Genomic DNA, 27,231 nt, shown 5'->3' with positions numbered 1-27,231 from the left:
CTACTCAGGTATGGTTATCTAACGGTAAAGCGTGTGCCGGGAAACTGAAAGGTCTTGGGACTGAATCCTGGTCAGAATATTTCAGTCTGCCTTTAACCTAGCCTCCACATCTCAATAATGTAAAGCCTCATATTCCACATTAAACGTTAAGTCCCCTTTCCCCCGTAGGGTTACTGGAATAGGTTTGGGACTCAAGGGACCTGCAATCCAATTGAAAGACTTGAGCTAGGCCTTTGAACCACACAGAACAACAACAAGAAAACAAAAACAACAACAACACCAAACACTGGGGTTTGAAACCAGATTCCAACCTGGGAAGGTATGGAAAGTAACAAGCGGCAAGCTGACACTCTGAGTCAGTCCCTGAGCAATGTCTATATAGCAGAATCAGTAATGCATTTATAATTATAGATTTAGTTTCATCCCAATTGATCTGTAGTGAGGAGGTCCTCCAGGATGTAGAACATGTCAGAAAAACAATAATACATGACAAATATTTACAACTAAAAACAAATACGCTCTTTTTTCATGAACACTATATGAAAGGATCATTTTACAACACTCAATTATTAAGACTGCATTAATGCACTGAATTTAAAATTAAAAAAAAGTACTTACTTACAATGAACACATTACTGCACTGAAATGGTGCAAAAGTTAGATTGTACTTCACACACACACACACACACACACACACACACACACACACACACACACACACACACAGAGCGTCCTAGGCAGGGATCTGGGTTTCTATGAGAGTCCAACACCGACCAATCTCGGCAAATTACTGGTACATTCTGCCTCCATTTGCAGCATGAGCTGTTAGTTGTGACTGTTGCCATCAGTAATGATTCTTCAGATAAGTTATAATAGTGAAGGTAAACAGCAATATGCATTGAAGATTTTATTACCTCAATGGTATATACACATTCTCTCATCTTCCTCATCTATTGCATGCATTGCCTCATCCATTGCCTGTATTATCATTAGTATGTAATTTGTTTGTGAAAGGAGTAGACCAATTTAAAAAGTTGTGGTTTTCAACTTTGTGTATAATGCAACAGTCTATACAGGTGTTTCATATAAAAACATTTCTATATAGATATCAAGAGTCCGACAAAATAAAATAATTATTGCTGCCCAATCAAACATCTGTAGACACAAACTCATCAATTGTTGATCATCATCTTTAAAAAGGAAATAGACAATTCAACTAATACAGGAGACTCAATGACTTAAACATGTAAACAAGACATAAAAATAAGACTATGGCAGAGAATGTAAAACATAATTAATAAATGGAATGTATGGTGAAGCCATTGCCAAAAATAAATGGCTTCTAAATGCCATTGTAAAAGCTTTAGTCTTTCCAGAGTACTCACCCTGCATATAAAAGTAGCAATATCAGCAAGAACCTCAAGGGTGCGCTGCCAGTGTTGAATATAAAACCAAAGTTCCTGTAAGTTGAGTGAGCCACGATGATTGTATGCCTCTAGCTGTGATATTGATACCAAGTATTCTTTGATTAGACTGTCTACTGCTGCTACCAAAGCGTGATTCACCTGACCACATTCAAACTGCCTCTTTTCTTCTATGAAGCGCGCAATAATTGAATAGTGTGATGCCAGTGGAAAAAATTTTTTAGCAAGTTGGCTTAAAGAAGAATCTGCAAAAAAAGGTATCTGCTTAAGAAATGTTGAACATATAAAATATGACGCACACTAGTGATATATATTCGCATGCTAAACTACAGAGGCTGGTCAAATATCTAATTGAAACACTGAAAGTAAAGAAGACAAACTAAATATATGTTATTAATGTGTGCATAAAGCTACCTGGAGCAGTACCACAAGTAATCTGTATCTCTTCTAGCTATTAATAATATGCATATTCTTATACACCCCTATGAACCGTGGAACTTGCCATTGGTGGGAAGGCTTGCATGCCTCAGCGATACAGATAGCCATACCATAGGTGCCACCCCAATGGAGGGGTATCTGTTGAGAGGCCAGGCGAACATGTGATTCCTGAAGAGGGGCACAGCCTTTTCAATAGTTGCAAGATCAACAGTCTGGATGATTGACTGATCTGGCCTAGTAACATTAACCAAAATGGCATTGCTCTGCTGGTATTGTGAATGGCTGAAAGCACGGGGAAACTACAGCTGTAATTTTTTTGCGAGGACATGCAGCTTTACTGTATAGTTAGATGATGATGATGGCGTCCCCTTGGATAAAATATTCGAAGGTAAAATAGTCCCCCACTCAGACCTCCAGGTGGGGTCTACTCAGGAGGACATCGTTATCAGGAGAAAGAAAACTGGCGTTCTACGAATCAGAGCCTGGAATGTCAGATCCTTTAATTGGGCAGGTAGATCAGAAAATTTAGAAAGGGAAATGGATAGGTTAAAGTTAGATATAGTCGGAATTAGTGAAATCCAGTGGCAGGAGGAACAAGACTTCTGGTCAGGTGAATACAGGTTCATAAATACAGTAATGCAGGAGTGGGTTTAATAATGAATAAAAAAATAGGAGCACGGATAAGCTACTTCAAACAGCATAGTGAATGCATTATTGTAGCCAAGAAAGACACACAGCCCATGCCTACCACAGCAGTACAAGTTTATATGCCAACTAGCTCTGCAGATGACGAAGAGACTGAAGAAATGATAAAAGAAATTATTCAGATAGTGAAGGGAGATGAAAATTTAATAGTCATGGGAGACTAGAATTTGATAGCAGGAAAAGGAAGAGAAGGAAAAGTTGTAGGTGATTATGAACTGGGGTATGGAGTGAAAGAGGAAAGTAGTCTAGTAGAATTTTGCCCAGAGAATAATTTAATCATGGCTAACACTTGGTTTAAGTATCATGAAAGAAGATTACACACATGGAAGAAGCCTGGAGGTCCTGGAAGGTTTCCGCTAGATTACATAATGGTAAGATAGAGATTTAGGAACCAGGTTTTAAATTGTAATACATTTCCAGGGCAGATGTAGCCCCTGACCATAATTTATTGGTTATGAACTGTAGATTAAAACAGAAGAAATTGCACAATGGGAGGAATTTAAGGAGATGGGACCTAGATAAACTGAAAGAACCAGAGGTTGTAGAGATTTTCAGAGAGAGCGTCAGAAAACAACAAGTACAGGGGAAAGAAATACAGAAGAAGATGAATGGGTAGCTTTGAGAGATGAAATAGTGAAGACAGCAGAGGATCAAGTCGGTAAAACTACGAGGGCTAGTAGAAATCCTTGGGTAACAGAAGAGATATTGTACTTGATTGATAAAAGGAGAAAATATAAAAATGCAGTAAATGAAGCAGGCAAAAAGGAATACAAACGTCCCAAAAATGAGAGTGACAGGAAATGTAAATCAGCTAAGCAAGGATGGGTAGAGGATAACTGTAAGGATGTAGAGGCATATATCACTGGGGGTAAGATAGATACTGCCTACAGGAAAATTAAAGAAACAGAAAAGAGAACCAGATGGAAAACCAGTCCTAAGCAAAGAAGGGAATGCAGAAAGGTGGAAGGAGTTTATAGATCATCTACACAAGCGTGATGTACTCGAGGGCAATATTATGGAAATGAAAGAGAATTTGGATGAAGATCAAATAGGAGGTATGATAGTGTGTGAAGACTTTGACAGAACACTGAAAGACCTAAGTCAAAGAAAGGCCCCGGAAGTAGACAACATTCCATTAGAACTGATAGTCTTGGGAGAGCATGCCACAACATGGCAAGATGTATGAGACAGGCCAAATACCCTCACAGACTTCAAGAACAATATAATAATTCCAATCCCAAAAATCCCGAAATACTAACATGAATTCTTTACAGACGAATTGAAAAGCTGGTAGAAGCCATCTTCGGAGAAAATCAGTTTAGATTCCTTAGAAATGTTGGAACACGTGATGCAATACTGACCCTACAATTTATCTTAGGGGTCAAACACAGGCATCGAAAAGCTATCTACAATTTGTACAGAAACCAGACGGCAATTATAAGAGTCGAGGAGCATGAAAGGGAAGCAGTGGTTGAGAAGGCAGTGAGACAGGGTTGTAGCCTATCACCGGTGTTATTGATATGTATATTGAGCAAGCAGTAAAGGAAACAAAAGAAAAATTTGGAGTAGGAATTAAAATCCATGGAGAAGAAACAAAAACTTTGAGGTTTGCCAACGACATTGTAATTCTGTCAGAGTCAGCAAAGGACCTGGAAGAGCAGTTGAACAGAATGTCAGTAGGACATGTTCTAAGGCATTAAGGGATCACCAATTTAGTATTGAGGGAAGCGTGGAGGGTAAAAATGGTAGAGGGAGACCAAGAGATGAATACACTAAGCAGATTCAGAAGGATGTAGGTTGCAGTAGTTACTCAGAGATGAAAAAGCTCGCACAGGATAGAGCAGCATGTAGAGCTGCATCAAACCAGTCTCTGAACTGAAGACCACAACAACAATATGTTTTTACATCTGTCAATATGCCTGGAGTTGCTTTTTAGGTCAGTGAGAACAGGAGGTATGCTTCCAGAAGTCAACTGTATCAGACTAAACAAATCACCATGACTAATTTTTCCCCAACTGCTACTAGTCATTTCAAACAATGTTAGTACATCAAGCTCATGTTCTTTTAGATACTGTACCTTACTACACAAAATAATCCATCTGTGATTTGTTATTAGACATAACGGCTACTCCTTAGTGATGAAGCTGGTAAATTTAAGGAAATGACCTCAGATCACAGAACAAGCCTTTTTTACATGGAGAAATTGATTTGGGGATGGTAATGTGGACACAGTCAACAATACTCTTTGTCAATAGTACTCTGTATCTTACCACACTCTGAGTGAAAAGGCAGGGACATTGCATTTGGAGCTCTACAGAGGAACTGTCAAAAGAAAATGTTGGTATAGTTGTGTTAGTCTAACTCTGGGAAATAAACCAATGATTTGGAAAAGTAAACCTATTAGGAGTTATGTATCTTGGACCAAGAAGGAGATGGAGGGTATAGTACATGCAAGTAATATAGAATGCTAATGAAGTGGTTCTGTTCAAGAATGCACTGAATCAAATATTTACTGCAAAGAGTATCAGTCCATATGCAGTGCCGCTATCTTCAAGTGACAATGCTGCTCCAAAATGTTTGCTGATGAAATGAAACATGGTATCTTAGCAGCATAGGATACGACTACATTGCTTCTCATAATCTTGTGTCTCAGTCTGTACAGCTGTCTAGTCAGCAAACATCAACCTCTGCAACTCTACCTTGATAGGAGTTTGTGAGCAAGGCATTTAAAAAGCATGACTAACTGCTGGTTAGATATTCCCACTCTAATTATCACTCTTAAGAACTTTGTTTTGCTGTTGTGGTTAGAACAAAGTTTTATTCTATATGTTAAATCAAAATGAGCAAAAAATGTATTCCACTCTTGTTCATGTGTTAATGTACAGCATTGATCACGAAAACAGATAAACTTTTACCAATGAAAAAACTGCACTTGCAAGGCAGACCTGAGAGGGGGGGGGGGGCTCTTAGGCTCTTATACTTCTAGCTCACACAAGCATCAAGTTTCCAAAGGCACCACAAAGAATTTGATCAACTTCACTTTAAATAGGATAGCCTAATTGTTGATGCATACATTTGTTCAGTCACCAAGGAGATAATTCAAGTAAACCCAAGTACTGAAAAAACACACAGATCTTCTGCCAAATCCCTCACCCCCTTACCACCACCACCACCACCACCACCACACGGATTTGCCGAGTCTCAGCCACTAGAGACAGTGTACTTGCTATGCATATGCAAAAGACATCAGAACAATTGAAATACTCCTTGTTTAATCTGTAGATGCACCTTTTCTACCTGCTATCACCCTATTCACAACTGACTCCCACTCCAGATATGAACGTGTGATAGGTCCACTCCCCATAGTTATTTTTTTTCTTCAATTAGGGAACTTTCTGGATGTAATATTTTAACTTGTACTATGCCACAAGGAGATAGGTTGTTGCTTACAAGTATTAGCTATTCCTTTTGCAGCAATCGGTAAGCAGAAGCTCCTGTTCTACAAATACTGTTAGCACACACAAATTAAACAATCTGTAAATAACAACTGCTCATATAAGTACAACATATTAGTGGATCAGTTAATAAATGTACATCCACATGATCTGTTAATGACTCAAATGGTGAAAATGAATCCCTAGGCTATTCATTTCTTGCAACACATAATGCTTCACAACTCAAGCTCTAACAAAGACGTTGATATCAACATCACAATCACTGATAAGTCACTATGGCCCACATTGACAGTCATGATGGCCCACACTATGGACACTAGCAATATGCTCCTACTACAGTACATGCCCAGAATACAATGTCCTGCAGCAACCATGCAATTATCAACAAGTTAGTGACATCGTCTCATCAAATCCTGAAAACTAGCCATTGCCTATGGACTGGATTACTATATTGGAAAACTTTGCTACTGTGTATGTCAACTTCGCTTTGTATTCCTGGATTCTGGTTGAACTATTTTGTTTGATTTTTGGCTCTAGTGGACTATGATTCACCATTGACAGGTTTCAAACTAGTTCATTTATTCAACAGTGACTTATTTCAATGTGCTGAATAAATCGTAGTATTTTTCACACATTTCATAGGGTTTGTATTATCTTAACGTTATTTGTTACCATAAATTAAATCTACACACTGGACAGACAAACTGATATTACAGTGTGCTTTGCTCTCCAAGACCCAAAAAAAGCAAGACAGGTGAAGAGCAAAGTGAAGAGCACGATCATAGTTTTCTTTTATACCAATGGAATTGTGCAATAAGAATTCGTCCCACCCAACCAAACAGTGCATTCCACGTAATAATTTGACATTTTGCGACAGCTCCGTGAAAATGTGCGGCAGCGACAGCCCAAACTTTGGCATCAAGGGAACTGGCTGCTGCATCACAACAATGTGATGTCCAGGCCAGGTCAGGCCACCAAGTGAGGCAGCCACGGATCCCACAGGAAATAGCAGGTGATGCGACACTCCTCCAATCCTTCAAGGGGCTGAGAGGGCCAATTTGCCCTACTTCACAGAGAGGATAGGGTTAAAATGTAAAACCAGATCAGCCACTTTTGCATTGTCAGCTAGCACCAGAGGCAGCCAATCAACAAGCTTAACATTTTGCCATAAGGTGATCAAACTCGGCATTTTAGTAGGATGTGGGTCACCATCAGATAGGCAGGACACCAAAGGTGTGGTGGATCCTCACGTCACTGGGTGTGGCCAAGGGTCAGCCAAGTGTGCCCAATGTGAAGCACACAGAATGGTAAATTCCCAGTGAGGAGCATGAAGGGAAGAATGGCACAGGGTTGTGGCCTGTTTACTGCTCACAGTTTGTTCCAAGAAACCAGGGCACGCCAAACCATGCTCCTAACCAGCAACTGACTGTGTAAAGTCACATCGGAAGTTCACTGAGGCTTTTTGCAGATGATGCTGTGGTGTATCGAGAGGTTGTAACAATGGAAAATTGTACTGAACTGCAGGAGGAGCTGCAGCGAATTGACGCATGGTGCAGGGAATGGCAATTGAATCTCAATGTAGACAAGTGTAATGTGCTGCGAATACACAGAAAGATAGATCCTTTATCATTTAGCTACAAAATAGCAGGTCAGCAACTGGAAGCAGTTAATACCATAAATTATCTGGGAGTACGCATTAGGAGTGATTTAAAATGGAATGATCATATAATGTTGATCGTCGGTAAAGCAGATGCCAGACTGAGATTCATTGGAAGAATCCTAAGTAAATGCAATCCGAAAACAAAGGAAGTAGGTTACAGTACGCTTGTTCGCCCACTGCTTGAATACTGCTCAGCAGTGTGGGATCCGTACCAGATAGGGTTGATAGATGATATAGAGAAGATCCAACGGAGAGCAGCGCGCTTCGTTACAGGATCATTTAGTAATCGCGAAAGCGTTATGGAGATGATAGATAAACTCCAGTGGAAGACTCTGCAGGAGAGACGCTCAGTAGCTCGGTACGGGCTTTTGTCAAAGTTTCGAGAACATACCATCACCGAAGAGTCAAGCAGTATATTGTTACCTCCTACGTATATCTCGCGAAGAGACCATGAGGATAAAATCAGAGAGATTAGAGCCCACACAGAGGCATACCAACAATCCTTCTTTCCACGAACAATACGAGACTGGAATAGAAGGGAGAACCGATAGAGGTACTCAAGGTACCCTCGGCCACACACTGCCAGGTGGCTTGCGGAGTATGGATGTAGATGTAGATGTAAAGTCAACCAAAGGTCTGATTCCAGTAAACCATCTCCATAGCAAGCAGCCAGCTGGCCAACTTGGCCAATAGGTCAGTATATTCATTCCCTGGAATCCCAATATGACCTGGGGTCCACAAACAGACTTACTGTCCAGCTTGATGGGGATCAGAAAGGAGATCCTGGAGAGTCACAACTGATGGGTGTCGAGGGAAGCACTGATCAATCGCCAAAAGAAGACTATTAATGGAGTCATTGCCAACTAAGAACATCTCGCCATAGCAAGAACAAACATTACAGAGGGTTGGAGCAAAGGATATAAATTATGCAGTGAATACACAGGGAGCGCCATTCACTGCAACCTACATGTGTGTAGGCAAAACCCAGTCATGTTGACCATAAGCCATCACTATATACCACTTCCGCATCAAGGACGGCCAGGGACAGGTCGAGACAGATCTACGGATGGGGTGCACACCATAGAGAAGTATGTGATTGCTCCCTGTCATGAGGCAACAGTGGGTGAAGTTGAGTTCAGAGCAAAGAAAGTACATGTGATCGTGACACTAGTCATGGGCCTCTGTTGTGGAAGGTCGATCCCGCTGCCAAGGAAAATGGACACAATAGTTCATATGCTTGGAAGAGCAGCAAATGTGTAAAGCTTTGGTGCCTGATTCATAGTGGAGGGACCCCATCTTCCAAAAGTAGGCTGTTAACAGGGCTGATCTGAAAGGCACTTATGGCAAGTTGGACCTCACAATGGTGTATCGCATCCAGCATCCACAACGCTGAAGGTGATGCCAAGTCTTATGCCAGATTCCCATAATCGAGACAGGAAAGGATCAGAGCTCTGAAATAATGCAAACTTGAAGAGCGGTCTGTATGTCGGCTGGTGTTACTGAGGCATCAAATAGTATTAGGGTGTGACCAGCACGTTCACTTACACTGGCAAAGATGGGGAAGCCACATCAACTAGACATCAAAGACCAGTCCCAGAAAGTGATAGGACTCCATCACATTAAGCAATTGGTCCCTGAGATAAGAGTTCTGGTTGTGGGTGGGCAGTACGATGGCAACAGAAGCGCATGATACATGTCCTTGCAATTGAAAACTGGCAGCCACGACAGAGCACAGGACTGCACCTTTAGTATGGCACCCTGCAGTCAGCATTCAGCAACACCCACAGTTGAGGAACAACAGGGAATACTGAGGAACAGTGGATCACTATGCCTAATGTCAATACAATGGTTGTGGTTTTCTCTGCATAGGTGCATTGATACTTCCACGAGGTGGAGTGCCAAGTCACTGGCAGAATGCAAAGGCATCCCAGTCAGCAGAGTTGAGACTCCATGTATGTAGACGCCCAGGCAAGAGATGCTGAGGGAGGGACAAGGTGACTGGAAAATGATCACTAACACATGTCATCCTCTCCAATGGATAGAAGGGATAGGTCAGAACTGCAAATGGAAAGATCAATGGTCAAATAAGATCTGTATGCCACACTGCATTGTGTGGGGGCACCGGTACTCAAGAGACAAAGATCGAGCTCTGTGAGAAAATTTTCGATGGCCTTTTCATGGTCAATGGTCATAGTTACACCCCAGAAAGTTCTGTGGGCCTGGAAGTCATCCAAATTGAGGAGGGATTGGGGGGGGGGGGGGGGGCACTGAGAAATCAGTGCAGAAAATGTGCTCTGGAAGAAAGATACACATTACAGACAGTAAATACAGACATCCTCACATGCACAGCCACAGCTTCCAAAGTTGTATTGAGGAGTACGTGCTCACTGTAGACAGAGTCCAGCATGTATATGTAAACTCTGCCTGATGCTCTGTCGCAGTCAGCTTGATTCTTAAAATAGCACAGTACCAATGGACTGTAGGTGTCTGCATTGCTAGGAGCCAAGTTTCATAAAGGGGGGTGCAAAAGGCAGGGGAAATGCATAAGAGACATCGTAGCTTAACCAGGTGGAAAAAAACTGCTACAGTTCCACTAGAGGATCATGCTATCAGTATCCTGTGGGAGCACGAAGGAATCGAGGATGCAAGTCATGCCTCAGGGCCACCTATTGCCACCAGTTGCGAGGATATGGCATCAATAAACTTTGGTTCCAAACCAACATGTGTGGGGAGTCAGGGACCACAGGTGCCACCACAGATGCTGCCTTGGATACAGAGACAAGATAGGTGGAGTTCATGCATGGGTGCCACTGGAACATCTTCCTGGATCATCCTGGGAGGGGAGTGTCTAAAGAGGCACCTTCCTGATGAGAGATGCCAAGTGTTGCTTCTCTGGGTGGGAGTTGAGGATCGACGTCCCCGGTGGGTGGTGAATCAATGCTTCTGAAGTGGATGTGGAGAAAACAGTAAGAGGGCCCCCCAACCACCAGGGGAGTGGGTGTAGTTGAGCAGCCCCAAGGGCCCGATGTGGAATTCACGTAGGGTGCAGGTACTGTCGCTGGTGAGGATGACATCACCGTAGCCATACCAAACATCACAGTCATACGTGCAGGATGTAAACGATCATATTTCTTCTTGGCCTCCTGATAAGGGGGGGGGGGGGGGGTCTATCAAGAGTCCTGTATTCTTGGATTTACTTTCTCTTTGGAAGATGGTACAGTCTGGTGAACAGGGCGAATGGTGCTCCATGCAGCTTACACTGACAGGGGGAGGGTTACAAGGAGCATTCATGCACAACTCATGTCCACAGTACCTAAGGACATGACTGATGTTACAATGCTAATCTCACGCATTTGATGCACTGCAAGGGATGGGGAACATAGGGTTTCACATAACACTGAAACACCATCTTGATCTTTTCAGACAATGAGTCACCTTCAAAGGTGATTTATCTGCTACAACGAGAACCCCCTTGCCCAGTATGCTGAAGGGCTCACAAAGGTCTCCACAGATGTGCAGCCCCCCCAACCCAAAAACAAGTCCACAGGTTTCTCTATGCTATATCCTCAAAGGCCTCTCACCACCCCCAAAAACCAGCTACAAAAGAGCACCCCTCCTCATCACCCAACACCACCCTGGACTGGAAGACCTGGGCAATACCATTCATCATGGCTTTGATTATCTCTCACCATGCCCTGAAATGAGGGACATCCTACCCAAGATCTTCCCCATCCCTCCTAAATTTGTGTTCTGTTGCCCACCCAACCTACACAACGTGCTAGACCATCCCTATGCCACTCCCAAGCCCTTGCCACAGGGATCATATCTCTGTGGTAGACCCAGCTGAAAGACCTGCCCAATCCACCTATCCAGCACTTCCTACTCCAATCCTGTCACAAGACTATCCTAACCCCTCAGATGCTGGGCCATCTGTGAAAGCAGTCACGTCATATTCCAACTCTCTTGCAAACACTTCACAGTCTTTTATGTCTTTATGACTATCTGTCCACCAGGATGAATGGTCACTGCCAAACTGTTGCCAAGAACAAAGTTGACCACCAGCAGCTGAATATAACATACTCAGTTTCAATTATTGCTTCACAACCCAGGAAATCTGGAACCCTCCCTCCTCCATCAGCTTCTCTGAACTACACAGGTGGGAGTTATCCTTGCAACACATTCTTTACTCGCATAATTTTCTTGGTCTCAGCCTCTGATATAGCGAGTGTTCTAGCTTTCATGGTGGGTGGCAAGCGATAAGGATTTTAAAAAGATTTTCATTAGATTTCCACAAAATTTTAATGTAAAGCACTTGGAAAGTAATTATTATTACATGCTTCTTGTAAATTTGCTTTATAAATTTTATAAAGCAAAGTTACTTCCTTACTTTACAAAACCACCATTAATGTGGACTCAGACTGGTTAGAAAATTTTACTACTAATCACAAAAGTGGGCAGTACATACTAGAAGGCTGACTACTCTTGAACTGTATCTACATCACATAGTTACTCTACAAACCACAGGACAGTGCATGGCAGAGGTACCCTGTACCACTACCAGTCACTTCTTTTCGTGATCCACTTGCAAAAAGAGTGAGGAAAAAATGACTACAAGCCTCTGTATGAGTCAATTTCCCATATCTAATCTTCGTGGTCCTTACACACAATGTATGTTGGCAGCAGTAGAATTGTTCTGCTGTCAGCTACAAATACCAGTTCTCTAAATTTTCAAAACACTGTTCCTCGAAAAGAATGTCACCTTCCCTCCAGGGATTTCCATTTGAGTTCCCAAAGCGAGCAATACTCAAGAATAGGTCACACTAGCATCCCCACAGGCAGTCTCCTTTACAGGTGAACAACAACTGCTAAAATTCTTCCAACACATAGGCGTTGACCATTTGCCTTTCCTACCACAATCCTCACATGCTCGTTCCATTTCATATCGCTCTGCAACATTATGCTCAGATATTTAAACAATGTGACTATGTCAAGATGACTCCACTAATTCTGTATCCGAACATTGCAGTCCTCCTCCTCCCCCCCCCCCCCCTCCCATTCATCCTGGTCTCACCCCTCTCGCTCCCTCTACCCATCCCACATGACACAGTTCTCAATGTGTAACCTAGTCCACCTGCCAAAATGCAGCACTGATGTTCCTGCCAATGACTTAATGCTTCTATTTTTCAGTGAATGGTCTTCTTTAATCCAAAAGTATTTGCATTCCATCAGACTTCCCTATGACATTTGCTATTATATTGAGAGTAACATATGAGATGGCACACTAGTACAGTTGGACAATGCCAAGAGTGGGATTTGCCAACATTTCTAAAAGGCACCAACCTATCAAACCCTCTAAGTCAGGATGGCTGAATTGGTATTTGAAACCTGCTACTACCGAATATGAGCTGTCTGTTTTCAGCAGTGGAACACTACATTTGTTCCCAATGTTTTAAGCTTACATGATAATCCACATGTACAGATTACAATGAGTAAAAAATTTCACATACAAAAACAGTTTAATTTCAGTACATGCAATAACAAATAATTCACTGTAGCATACCAAAATCCATATGAGAAAAAAGTTCCATAACAGTGAAAACATTTGCCTCATCTTCAAACACCACAAAATGAGCTAAGTATATGCATTTAAAGATGTATGTGCAATTTCTGTGATTACTAACTCTGAAAGTTAACAACAGCTCTTACCCACACTTGGAGTAATGCCAAATGTCCTAGTGGCATATGGGCTCTCTAGTTTGTCAGGTTTAATACAGACACCTTCAAGACCTTGTAGCACACACAGAATATCTTGTATCAATATACTCTCCTGTGAAACAGCAGGTATAACACCTAAAATAAACAACAAATGGAACATGTATTTCAGATACAAGTGACTGAAAATGGACATGTAGAAATAAAATATAAAAATAAATATCAAGCATGATAAAATTAAAATCTCACAACCATTACATAATGACACACACTATTTAAAATGAATTGCATGTCACCGTGATACAAGCTACTTACAGTCTTTATAACATCACACAATTTGATAGCTACTGAGCAGACCTAGTATTTTGCGCGGACAGTATGTCATCCTGTAATTGGCATTTGAATACCACTGGCACTCAAAACTTTAATAGTGATGGGTATTTTGGTGGAAAAAAATTAAACATTAATTTTTTTTCATTCTGTTATGTGGAAATGTGATTGGGCTTAGTACTGTGTATTGTCCTTGTAATACCAAATACTATCCACAGTAACAACAACAGCAAAAATAGAATAAGGCAAACAACATTTCATGTTCTAATACCAAGTCTTATTCTCTTTATTCATGGGCCACCACCACCAAGCACACAGGCTAGCATGACAAACAATGAGGAAAAGTGAATCTCTACAAAAGGAGTAATCATCACACACACACACACACACACACACACACACACACACACACACACACACACACACACACAACTTGCAACTAACAATTTTATGTTGGGATTCCAGCTTGACTGTAATGAGGGACTGTGTCAGGGGGGTGGGTGAGAGGGGAATGAAGGCAATGAGTGAGAGTGAGAGATGAGGAAGGGTAGCCAATGGCAGGGAGGGTTAAGTAGCAGTTGCATGGACAAGAATGTGGCAGCGGTGAACTCATTCTGGCCACAGGCAGGGAGCACTGTGCACAGTGCATGATAATGTGGAAGAGTGGATTGGGAGAATGGACTTTGAGTATGAGATGAGTGAAATTATGGTTGTGCGGCAGTGGTGGAGGTTGGTGTGGGAGAGGTACTAGCAGAGATTGAGGCCAAGAGGATTACGGGTTTGAAGGCTGTGTTTCAAAGATAATTCTCGTCTATGTAATTCAGTTAAGATGGTAGTGGAAGGAAGGACCCAGATGACACAGGTTGTGAAGCAGCCATTAAAATTGAACATATTGTGATCAGTAGCATGTTCTGCCATTGGGTGGTCAACTTTGCTCTTGGCCACAGCTAACTGGCCATTCATTCATGCGGGCAGAAGGTTGGCAGTCATGGCCATACAAAATGTTGTGCAGAAGTCACAACAGAGGTGATATATACAAGGGTGTGGTGTAAAGAAATGCCTGCAAATTTATGTTAAAACTCTTACAGCTTTTTACATACAACAAATGTTATTAACATTCTACATCTTTCTTCTTCATGTCTGCATATCTGCACCCTTCTACCACTAGAGGGCTTTGAATAGCACAGTGTAACAAGGAGGAGTGTAAAGTAACTATGTCAGCACGTGAGAAATAGCTTGCTGTAATCAAGTTTCAAATTCAAGAAGTTCGTCTACATACGGCTCATCCTCTACTTCAGTAGTACGTTGGAAGACCACTCACAAGCACTGTGACATCTGAAACAATCCAACATTGGTTTCACTGTCACTGATTGTCAGTACAGTCCTAACTTGGCCCCACCCGATTTTCATCTATTTCCAAAACTTAAAGAACAGCTTCAATGAATTCACTTTGATAGTGATGAAGTGGTGGATGCAGATGTGAGGTTGTGGCTCTGACAACGAAGTCCAACACAATGATGGTACCAACAAACCAGTCTCTCGCTGGTAGAAATGCATTTGTCACCAGAATGACTAAGTTCAGAAATAAATACAGGGTGTATCAAAAATAATCATCCAATTTTAAAAAGTCATAAGTATTATGTTATTTGAGATATGTGCGTGAAAAATATACTTCTGGAAAGAGCAAATTCTCGAGTTTTTCATGGTTCCCACTAGGTAGCAGAAGTGTGTGCCCAATTCAGTTCTAGTAAAAATTGTGTCAGGGCAACAGAAAGCGTATTGTGTGCTATGTTTTGTCAGTAATAACAGTTCAGTGTGATTTTTGTACGAGGTATGGTGTGGATCCTCCAACAGCACAGAGCATTAGATGGTGGAATGAACAATTCAGAGAAAAAGGTTGTTTGTGTAAAGGCAAATCGCCGTGCCATCCCCGAGTGTCTCACACAAATGTCTACTGCATCTCCCATAGTTCCACAAGGAGTCCACAGAAATCTGTTCACCATGCAACTCGACAGCTCAACATGCCCTGATGTACGTCTGGCATGTGTTGCATCAAGGTTTACACACAAAACCATACAAAACTCAGCTATTGCACGCGCTTCATGAAGGTGACAAACAAAAACGTGTGGAGTTCTGTAATTTCATTGTTGGTGAGATGGAGGATGACAGTTTTCTTCCATACTTGGTGTTTATGACGAGGCAACATTACATTTAAATGGAAAGGTGAACCATCATAATGTGAGAATATGGGGTACAGAACAACCACATGAAGTTGTACAACATGAGAGGGACTCTACAAAATTTAATGTGTTTTGTGCAGTTTCACGGGAAAAGGTGTATGGTCCATTTTTCTTTGCCCAGAACACTGTTTTAGGAAGTACATATTGTGATATTCTTGAGAACTTTCTTTTCCCACAGTTGGAGACTGGTTCGAACAACTTCATATACCAACAGGATGGGGCACTGCCACATTGGCATCTGGAGGAGTGGGAATTTTTAAATCAATGGATTTCTGAATGATGGATTGGTCACACTGGACCACCTTGCCTTACTGTATGTGATTATTTCTTGTGGGGATTTATAAAAGACTGTTTATGTGCCTCCATTACCAACAACAATAAATGAACTGAGACATTGCATAACAACAGCTGTGGAAGCTGTAGCTCAAGACACGCTCGCTGCTGTGTGGGAACAATCTGAATACCCCACTGACATATGCCGTGCACCTCAAGGGGGCATATTGAACACCTATGGGGGGAAAAAAGAAAAAAAATGTTTGAGTTTCCCGTTCACCAAAAAACAAAATTATTGCATATGTTTATTAGTTTTAGAAATATAGACGAGCCAAATCAGATTTTTTTTTTATACGCCCTGTATAAACATGAAAAATAAAGATGTAGAATGTTAATAACATTTGTTTTACTTAAAAAGAACTAAGAGTTTTCACATAATAAAATCTGGAGGCATTATTGTTCAGCATGGCCTTGTAATACAATATGCTTTCATTGGGTTGCCTGCCTCTGTAGGACAGGACATGCCTATGAGAGTACCAGAGTAGGATGTGATACATGGGTGCAATTGGCAGGTCTTGCACCTGGGTCTTCTACACAGGTTATGAACCTTGTGGCAAAGGGTTAGAATTAAAAGCAATGTGAGAAGTAATATTTCTTAGATTGAGTGGACACCAGAATATGATTTTGGGAGGGGGGGGGGGGGGGGGATGAGAGGAAAGTTGTATTTCTGGACACAATAAATATGTCTACATCTACATCTACATTTATACTCCACAAGCCACCCAACGGTGTGTGGCGGAGGGCACTTTACGTGCCACTGTCATTACCTCCCTTTCCTATTCCAGTCGCGTAAGGTTCGCGGGAAGAACGACTGTCTGAAAACCTCCGTGCGCGCTCTAATCTCTCTAATTTTACATTTGTGATCTCCTCGGGAGGTATAAGTAGGGGGAAGCAATATATTTGATACCTCATCCAGAAACGCACCCTCTCGAAACCTGGCGAGCAAGCTACACCGTGATGCAGAGCGCCTCTCTTGCAGAGTCTGCCACTTGAGTTTGTTAAACATCTCCGTAACGCTATCACAGTTACCAAATAACCCTGTGACGAAACGCGCCGCTCTTCTTTGGATCTTCTCTATCTCCTCCGTCAACCCGATCTGGTACGGATCCCACACTGATGAGCAATACTCAAGTATAAGTCGAACGAGTGTTTTGTAAGCCACCTCCTTTGTTGATGGACTACATTTTCTAAGGACTCTCCCAATGAATCTCAACCTGGTACCCGCCTTACCAACAATTAATTTTATATGATCATTCCACTTCAAATCGTTCCGCACGCATACTCCCAGATATTTGACAGAAGTAACTGCTACCACTGTTTGTTCTGCAATCATATAATCATACAATAAAGGATCCTTCTTTCTATGTATTCGCAATACATTACATTTGTCTATGTTAAGGGTCAGTTGCCACTCCCTGCACCAAGTGCCTATCCGCTGCAGATCTTCCTGCATTTCGCTACAATTTTCTAATGCTGCAACTTCTCTGTATACTACAGCATCATCCGCGAAAAGCCGCATGGAACTTCCGACACTATCTACTAGGTCATTTATATATATTGTGAAAAGCAATGGTCCCATAACACTCCCCTGTGGCACGCCAGAGGTTACTTTAACGTCTGTAGACGTCTCTCCGTTGATAACAACATGCTGTGTTCTGTTTGCTAAAAACTCTTCAATCCAGCCACACAGCTGGTCTGATATTCCATAGGCTCTTACTTTGTTTTTCAGGCGACAGTGCGGAACTGTATCGAACGCCTTCCGGAAGTCAAGAAAAATAGCATCTACCTGGGAGCCTGTATCTAAAATTTACTGGGTCTCATGAACAAATAAAGCGAGTTGGGTCTCACACGATCGCTGTTTCCGGAATCCATGTTGATTCCTACATAGTAGATTCTGAGTTTCCAAAAACGACATGATACTCGAGCAAAAAACATGTTCTAAAATTCTACAACAGATCAATGTCAGAGATATAGGTCTATAGTTTTGCGCATCTGCTCGACGACCCTTCTTGAAGACTGGGACTACCTGTGCTCTTTTCCAATTATTTGGAACCTTCCGTTCCTCTAGAGACTTGCGGTACACGGCTGTTAGAAGGGGGGCAAGTTCTTTCGCGTACTCTGTGTAGAATCGAATTGGTATCCCGTCAGGTCCAGTGGACTTTCCTCTGTTGAGTGATTCCAGTTGCTTTTCTATTCCTTGGACACTTATTTCGATGTCAGCCATTTTTTCGTTTGTGCGAGGATTTAGAGAAGGAACTGCAGTGCGGTCTTCCTCTGTGAAACAGCTTTGGAAAAAGGTGTTTAGTATTTCAGCTTTACGCTTGTCATCCTCTGTTTCAGTGGCATCATCATCCCAGAGTGTCTGGACATGCTGTTTCGAGCCACTTACTAATTTAACGTAAGACCAGAACTTCCTAGGATTTGCTGTCACGTCGGTACCTAGTATTTTACTTTCGAATTCACTGAACGCTTCACGCATAGCCCTCCTTACGCTAACTTTGACATCGTTTAGCTTCTGTTTGTCTGAGAGGTTTTGGCTGCGTTTAAACTTGGAGTGAAGCTCTCTTTGCTTTCGCAGTAGTTTCCTAACTTTGTTGTTGTACCACGGTGGGTTTTTCCCATCCCTCACAGTTTTACTCGGCACATACCTGTCTAAAACGCATTTTACGATTGCCTTGAACTTTTTCCATAAACACTCAACATTGTCAGTGTCGGAACAGAAATTTTCGTTTTGATCTGTTAGGTAGTCTGAAATCTGCCTTCTATTACTCTTGCTAAACAGATAAACCTTCCTCCCTTTTTTTATATTCCTATTAACTTCCATATTCAGGGATGCTGCAACGGCCTTATGATCACTGATTCCCTGTTCTGCACTTACAGAGTCGTAAAGTTCGGGTCTGTTTGTTATCAGTAGGTCCAAGATGTTATCTCCACGAGTCGGTTCTCTGTTTAATTGCTCGAGGTAATTTTCGGATAGTGCACTCAGTATAATGTCACTCGATGCTCTGTCCCTACCACCCGTCCTAAACATCTGAGTGTCCCAGTCTATATCTGGTAAATTGAAATCTCCACCTAAGACTATAACATGCAATATATTTGATACCTCATCCAGAAATGTATTCCAAATTTTCTCTCAGTTGTTCTGCCACTAATGCTGCTGAGTCGGGGGGTCGGTAAAAGGAGCCAATTATTAACCTAGCTCGGTTGTTGAGTGTAACCTCCACCCATAATAATTCACAGGAACTATCCACTTCTACTTCACTACAGGATAAACTACTACTAACAGCGACGAACACTCCACCACCGGTTGCATGCAATCTATCCTTTCTAAACACCGTCTGTACCTTTGTAAAAATTTCGGCAGAATTTATCTCTGGCTTCAGCCAGCTTTCTGTACCTATAACGATTTCAGCTTCGGTGCTTTTTATCAGCGCTTGAAGTTCGGTACTTTACCAACGCAGCTTCGACAGTTTACAATTACAATACCGATTGCTGCTTGGTCCCCGCATGTCCTGACTTTACCCCGCACCCGTTGAGGCTGTTGCCCATTCTGTACTTGCCCGAGGCCATCTAACCTAAAAAACTGCCCAGCCCACGCCACACAACACCTGCTACCCGTGTAGCCGCTTGTTGCGTGTAGTGGACTCCTGACCTATCCAGCGGAACCCGAAACCCCACCAGCCTATGGCGCAAGTTGAGGAATCTGCAGCCCACACGGTCGCAGAACCGTCTCAGCCTCTGATTCAGACCCTCCACTCGGCTCTGTACCAAAGGTCCGCAGTCAGTCCTGTCGACGATGCTGCAGATGGTGAGCTCTGCTTTCATCCCACTAGCGAGACTGACAGTCTTCACCAAATCAGATAGCCACCGGAAGCCAGAGAGGATTTCCTCCGATCCATAGCGTCACACATCATTGGTGCCGACATGAGCGACCACCTGCAGATGGGTGCACCCTGTACCCTTCATGGCATCCGGAAGGACCCTTTCCACATCTGGAATGACTCCCCCCGGTATGCACACGGAGTGCACTTTGGTTTTCTTCCCCTCCCTTGCTGCCATATCCCTAAGGGGCCCCATTACGCGCCTGACGTTGGAGCTCCCAACTACCAGTAAGCCCACCCTCTGCGGCCGCCCGGATTTTGCAGACTGAGGGGCAACCTCTGGAACAGGACAAGCAGCCATGTCAGGCCGAAGATCAGTATCAGCCTGAGACAGAGCCTGAAACCGGTTCGTCAGACAAACTGGAGAGGCCTTCCGTTCAGCCCTCCGGAATGTCTTTCGCCCCCTGCCACACCTTGAGACGACCTCCCACTCTACCACAGGTGAGGGATCAGCCTCAATGCGGGCAGTATCCCAGGCAACCACAGTCGTAGTCCGATCGGGGGATGCGTGGGACGAGCTGGCCGTCCCCGACAAACCCCTATCCGGACACCCCACAGTGATGCCCATTGGCAACAGCCTCAAGCTGTGTGACTGAAGCCAACACTGCCTGAAGCTGGGAGCGAAGGGATGCCAACTCAGCCTGCATCCGAACACAGCAGTTGCAGTCCCTATCCATGCTAAAAACTGTTGTGCAAAGAACGTCTGAACTAATCTACAGAGAGCGCAAACAAATCGACACAAAATTTAAACGGTTATTAAAATACAAAATTGCCTAGTAAATGCAGTAATGCTGCCACTTGTGCACTGCTGACACACTGCTCGGCGGCGGAAGGAGACTACGATTTTACACTATTCTGGTACTAAAACGCAATGCTACAACTCTCAAATACTATAATACGCCCGAAATTTATGAATTAAACAATGCAAGTACCAAAAACACGCAAAGAAATTAAGAATTAAACTCTGTAACAAATGAGTGAGCTAGGAGTATACGATTTGCTGCTGCAGCTGCTTATCCAACGGCGGCAGGGAGCAAATTGTTTCAGTCTGGGACAATACTGGGTGATGGGGTGGGTGCTTTTCTGTTAACTAGTTCATGGGGATGGTCAGAGGATTAGGAGCTTCCTGATGCCACAATTAAGAAATGTTACTAGATTGATGTACCACGGAAATAATTTAACACCATTTATATTTGTCAATGTCCGAGAGGCTGCAAACGCATGTCCATATGTAACAAACAACATTTAGCTAAAACTACAATGCACTGTGTAAGAAGTACTGCCATCTTCGATGTAATAACGTATTGATATTGTACTCCTTACTTAATTGCTGGTTTCTGGAACTTTGGGAGCCAAGTGCGCCTCTTCTATGATGGACAATTGTCTTGATGTATAATGACAATGATAGCCCAGCACTAGTAGTTACATGCTGTCTAAGCATGTCAAGCAGACTTGATGTTGAGCTTCTGTACGGAGCAGACATGCCACTGCACCACAGAATTTGGTAGAAAATGGAATTCATAATCAAAAGTGTGCAAAAAAAAAAATTACTCTGAGCACTATGGGACTCTCCATCTATGGTCATAAGTCCCCTAGAACTTAGAACTACTTAAACCTAACTAACCTAAGTACATCACACAACACCCAGTCGTCACGAGGCAGAGAAAATCCCTGACCCCGCTGGGAATCGAACCCGGGAACCCGGGCGTGGGAAGCAAGAACGCTACCGCACGACCACGAGCTGCGGACATCAAAAGTGTGCCATCAGTTTGTAGAAGAAAAGTATTTCAGTTATTTCACAGAAAGAGGTACAGAACTGATTAAGAATTAAGAGTCATATTTGAGAAACACACATTGTCATGGAGAAACATATTGGTAGTAGAACATAAATGAAAGGGCTTCCATGATCACTGATTACCTGCTTAACTAATGTGAAAATGCATCTTGGCAATAGTTGCTTTAATGTGAATGTGAAACAAGCAGAACTGTTGAATGGGACTGGTGAGTGCAAAACATTGTAATGGAAGTGTGATACATATAAAAGTAAAAATAAGCAAAAATAATTTGAGTTGTATTGTTATCAATTCAAAGTGATATTTTAACACATTAAGAAAGTGCAATGTATAAGAGAGACATCTCCATACTAAGCACATGGTCATGTCATTTCCATAATGAAGTGTGATCTCTTATGTAAAGCGCAAGTCTGATAGTCCAATAGCTGCAAAATTAAACTAGAAAACAAAATAAATTATTACACATCTTTTCTACTTAAATTTTGCAGCAATTAATAAATTATTAAATGTCTTTTCTAATTTAATTTTGCGGCTATCAAACTATCGGACTCAAGTATGAGAGCTTTAGATACAGATCACACTTACCTCGCCGGCTGGTGTGGCTGAGCGGTTCTAGGCGCTTCAGTCTGGAACCGTGCAACCACTATGGTCACAGGTTCGAATCCTGCCTCGGGCATGGATGTGTGTGATGCCCCTATGTTAGTTAGGTTTAAGTAGTTCTAAGTTCTAGGGGACTGATGATGTTAAGTCCCATAGTGCTCGGAACCATTTGAACACTTACCTCAAAGAAAACGATTTGTTGGCAAATAGCCAACAATGATTCAGAAAATATTGTCCCTGTGAAATGCAACTAGATCTTTATTCTCACAAGTACAGATTGCTACCTCAACAGAGGATGTAAACTGATTCCATATTTTTAGATTTCCAGAAGGCTTTTAACACCGTTCCACATACGCGACTTCTAATCAAATTGTGTGTCTACAGAATATCATCTCAGTTGTGTGACTGGATTTGTGATTTCCTTTCAGAAAGGTCACAGTTTACATTAACTGATGGAAAGCCATTGAGTAAAACGGAAGTAGTACCAGGTGTAGAAGTATGAAACCAGAATTTCCCTATAGATGGTGGTAGCCATCAGTGTAGGGCCTGTGAGACCACGTCTGCAGCACCATCTGCCTCCTGTAATGGCTGACGACAAATGTCAACACAGAGTAATCCAAGTTGAAAACTGCTGCAGAATCACATTGAATGCTTGTCGAAACTTTCAGTGAACTTGCTCTTGGGAAAACAAAGTGTTTCGAGTGGTTCGAAAAATTCAAAAATGTTGATTCTGACATGAAAAATGAAGAGCACAGAAAACCACCAAAAATGTTTGAAGACAAAAAATTGTAGGCCTTATTGGATGAAGATGATACTAAACTTCAACAGGAACTCACAGAAAAATTGAATGTGACACAGAAAGCTGTTTCTCTTTGGTTGAAAGCTATGGGAAAGCTGCATAAAGTTGGAAAATGGGTTCCACAGGAACTAAATTAAAGACAGCAAACGAATCAAAAGACCACTTGTGAAATGCTGCTTGCCAGATATAAAAAAAGTCATTTCTCCATCAAATAGTGACAGGTGATGAAAAAAATGGATATATTTTGAGAATCCTAAGCATTGGAAATCATGGGTGAATCCAGGCAAACCATCAACATCCACAGCAAGACCAACACTTCAATTTGTATGAAAATGTACGAAAATGGCCAGCTATCCACCTCATTAGCAGGTAGCATATCAAGAGGCCAAGAGGTTTTCTAATAGAGGTTTTCACCAACATTTTGATCTAGGCAGTTATGCCAAGACACACTATGTTCTACCATTTCAACAGTGGTCATTAAAGTAATTCCCATAATAGTGGACTGGCAGTGCTAACCTTCCCATAGCTTGGGAAAATATTTTAAAAAATGAAAAGCAAGACAATGGGGATCTTTGTACATAGAACCAGTCTTTCCACAGGGAATATCATAATAGTAATACATGAACATGAAGACTGAAGTACTTATTTTTAAAATTAATTATGTACGAGAATCAATGTAACATATATAATTCAAGACATTCACAGTGCATTTGCAGTAATAAGAACATTCTAGGCTGCAAAAATGGGCCAACTGACCGGCTGACAAAGAGGTCAGCTGGGGAAATCAAATTATCAAAGTAACGAAATCTGTAAATAACGTTGTATATTGGTGTAGCTATTTTGGTTACTTTTCTGTATAACTTTAAGGTCATTTGCCACCATTAACAGAAAATTAATTTTTAATTTATTCGCTTTGAATACATACAACTTCCATTATTATACAGAAACTATATTTGTTTTGGCTGTACCAAGAAAAAGAACACTAACGGGTCAGAGTGAAACACACAGATCTAGACAGACACAATTTTTGGGTAGAGACAATAACAGGATTGGGGACATTCACAATAATGCAACTGTTTTATTGAACAATAAAATTAAATGAGCACTCAAGGTTATTCCAAACAATTTTTAGAGTCACAGTTGCAGTTTGATGAACTTACAATGCAGTTTTGTATTGTGAAATATTTCACATTAGAGGTTACTGTATGTGATACAACAGCATTCCCACTGTGTTGTCATACAAGGAAGTTAATTTGCTGCATTAACAAAAACATTTCAATCACTCTATGAAGTATGCACTTCAAATGATCCAAGAATTGAAGAGAAATCAAAGAATTATTGAAATGATATTCACAACTACAATGCAGCAATTGCTACGGTCAGTTCTGAGGCCAAAATTTCACAGCTTTACATTGAGCTTATCACTTTAATGTACACAACATTTTTTTTTATTAAAAGTTAGCTCCAAGGACTTCTACACATATGGGTATTCACTATGTTAGGTGCAATCATGTTTTTTATGACACTGACACTGCTCTTTACTACAGACTGAATGAACAATCAAATCTGTCACGCAACAATAACAACAATGTAAGGCATGAAACTGCTAGTGAATTAGAGTGAGCTAATCCTTTTACATGTTCTTTCACTGTGATGAAAGATTATTTTCTGAAGCGGAAAATGAAAATAGTTAAATCTGTGCGATTATTATGGTTAATGAAAATTTAGACCTCCGGCATTCCAATGATGCAGTTAAAAGTGACGTGGCCACTATTTTTACCACAGCTGATGTCGAGCCACCATTTGAAAGAAATACAGTCTTGTTTTTTAATTAATCACTTGTACAGTTAAAACCATCTCTGCTTAAGAGTCTTCACTGGATCCATTAGCATATCCACTGCTATTTTCTACTTGATTCACTGGATGGTATGCTAATTTGTTCCATAATACACCAAATATATTCACTGCAAGACAGCCTAGAAATAAAGTTACTACACTGCAATACGCATGCTACTGCCCCTGTGTAATAAGTAATGCAACACATTTATTTCTTTGCCAATTTCAGGTAAAAAAATGTGGAATTTGATGTGGGACATAGTAGAATATTTCTGCTTTAGCCCCTATGGTTTCATGAAGTTTCGATAGATGGCAACACTATGTGTGCCTTCAAAATGGTGTCTGTAATGGAGGTGCATTCCAAGCAGAGAACTGTCATTGAGTTTCTTTTGGCAGAAAACCAGAGCGTCACAGTTATTCATAGGTGGACAGGTGGCTACATAATGTCTGTGGAGGTCTGACAGTGAACAAAAGCATGGTGAGCTGTTGGAAGAGCTGTCCATCATCATCATAACAAGGTTTTGCAAATCTGTCTGATCTCCCACGTGCCAGCCACGCATGGCTGTGACTCCTGTAATGTTAGAACATGTGGACACATTTCTTTATTTATGTATTTACTATGGGATGTACCTACAGAATCATATGGTACCTGAAATTCATTGTTTAAAATGCAAAGATATTGTGTATAACAATCAGTAAATTTTGTTACTAACCGACATTAATACAGTTAATCACAAATTTATAAATGTCACACTGTAAACTAAACAGAGATGTAAAATCACATAATATGGAAAAGATCAGACCTAGCAGGTTGGATATTTGTAAACATCGAAGTAATTTAATCTTACAATCACAGTTGTGTATCTGGTTAGCTTAACCAACTGATTGCCTTGAGCAAAGCATCGAAGTCCTCCATGGTTCCTCCAAACTTTCTCATTGGTCTTTCACATATGATGTACAATTAGTGATTGTTTTTTGGCTCCACAGTCAAACTGGGGGTTGTCAGCTATTTTCCACCTTTATAGTGTTTCTTTGGTTCAAATGTGCCCAGTTCTGACGCAACACAGTACTCCATATGTTTCTGGGGAGGTTCATTCCTGGGAGGGGCAGAATGGAATTCATTTTTGGCTTTCACTGAAGTGTCCGATAGCAATTCCATTGTTTCTTCTACTCATCTTGTAGGCTGTACTCTGTAGTGCCCTCCCACACTGGCTTCTGAGACTTCAGTCAAGTTCATGATAAGCTATGAAGTACTTTGTGCATTGGTTTTTCTTTTATTTTAAAGTTGGAAGGTTTAATTTCTCCAGTTCATGAAATCTAGCATATTGGCATTGAAGAGATGGAGGCACTATATTAGTAAGAACTGGAAGCCAGGGTAAGGGTGTTGATTTTAAAGTTCCAGATCTCAATCTCATTTTATCGTTCAACTGAACATCGAGCCTATTAATGTGGCTGCTTCTACCCCACACAGGACAGTAACAATCAGCAACCAGGTACAAGAGTGACTGACTGTATGGCCATTGTTAGGGAGTCTGTGCTGGCTCTCCAAGATATGCTGGCTAACTTCCTAATTACATTATTCCTGCTTTTTAATTTCTGTCCGTGATCTTTAGATGTTTCTTATGTGTACAGTTTATATCCAGAGTTATTCCCATATATTTGGGGAAGTGGCTGTGCAGCAATCTCCTGTCACAAAGCTCCACATTCAACTTCCTGTTTACTTGGCAGATGCTGCAATGGAAAGCGCTGACTTCAGTTTTACAAGAGTTCAGGCAGAGTGTCCATTTTCTGGAATACTCTTCTAAGATCTTTATGTCATTGGTAAGTGTTTGTTTACCTTCTCCAAACATCTTATCCTGAGTTGCTATTGCTAAATTGTCAATGTAAAAAACTTTTCAGATCTCATGTCAGGCATGTCACTGGTGTAGCCATTAAATAGTCTTTATGTTCTTCTGGAAATCCACTTCAATGCGTGACATCAGGGCCAAGACCTGGTTGCAGCAGTTTCGTTTCAATCTGAAGCCT

General features: G+C 41.6%; 1 protein-coding gene across 2 annotated transcripts in view; it reads right to left on the bottom strand.

The window, feature by feature from the left end:
• Positions 1-27,231, bottom strand: part of LOC126094946 (gamma-tubulin complex component 2-like) — a 202,248-nt gene that overhangs the window by 130,929 nt on the left and 44,088 nt on the right. For both annotated transcript variants that reach the window (XM_049909597.1, XM_049909598.1), the window contains exons 5-6: positions 13,389-13,532; positions 1,386-1,669 (exon numbers count right to left, since the gene is read on the bottom strand). In XM_049909597.1, coding sequence (XP_049765554.1) covers positions 1,386-1,669; positions 13,389-13,532 — 428 coding nt within the window. The remainder of the gene's footprint in view (positions 1-1,385; positions 1,670-13,388; positions 13,533-27,231) is intronic.

Source organism: Schistocerca cancellata, chromosome 8, assembly GCF_023864275.1.
Source record: "Schistocerca cancellata isolate TAMUIC-IGC-003103 chromosome 8, iqSchCanc2.1, whole genome shotgun sequence".
NCBI classification, from domain to species: domain Eukaryota; kingdom Metazoa; phylum Arthropoda; class Insecta; order Orthoptera; family Acrididae; genus Schistocerca; species Schistocerca cancellata.
The sequence above is the reverse complement of the archived record's forward strand: the minus strand, read 5'-3'. Positions and strand labels throughout refer to the sequence as shown.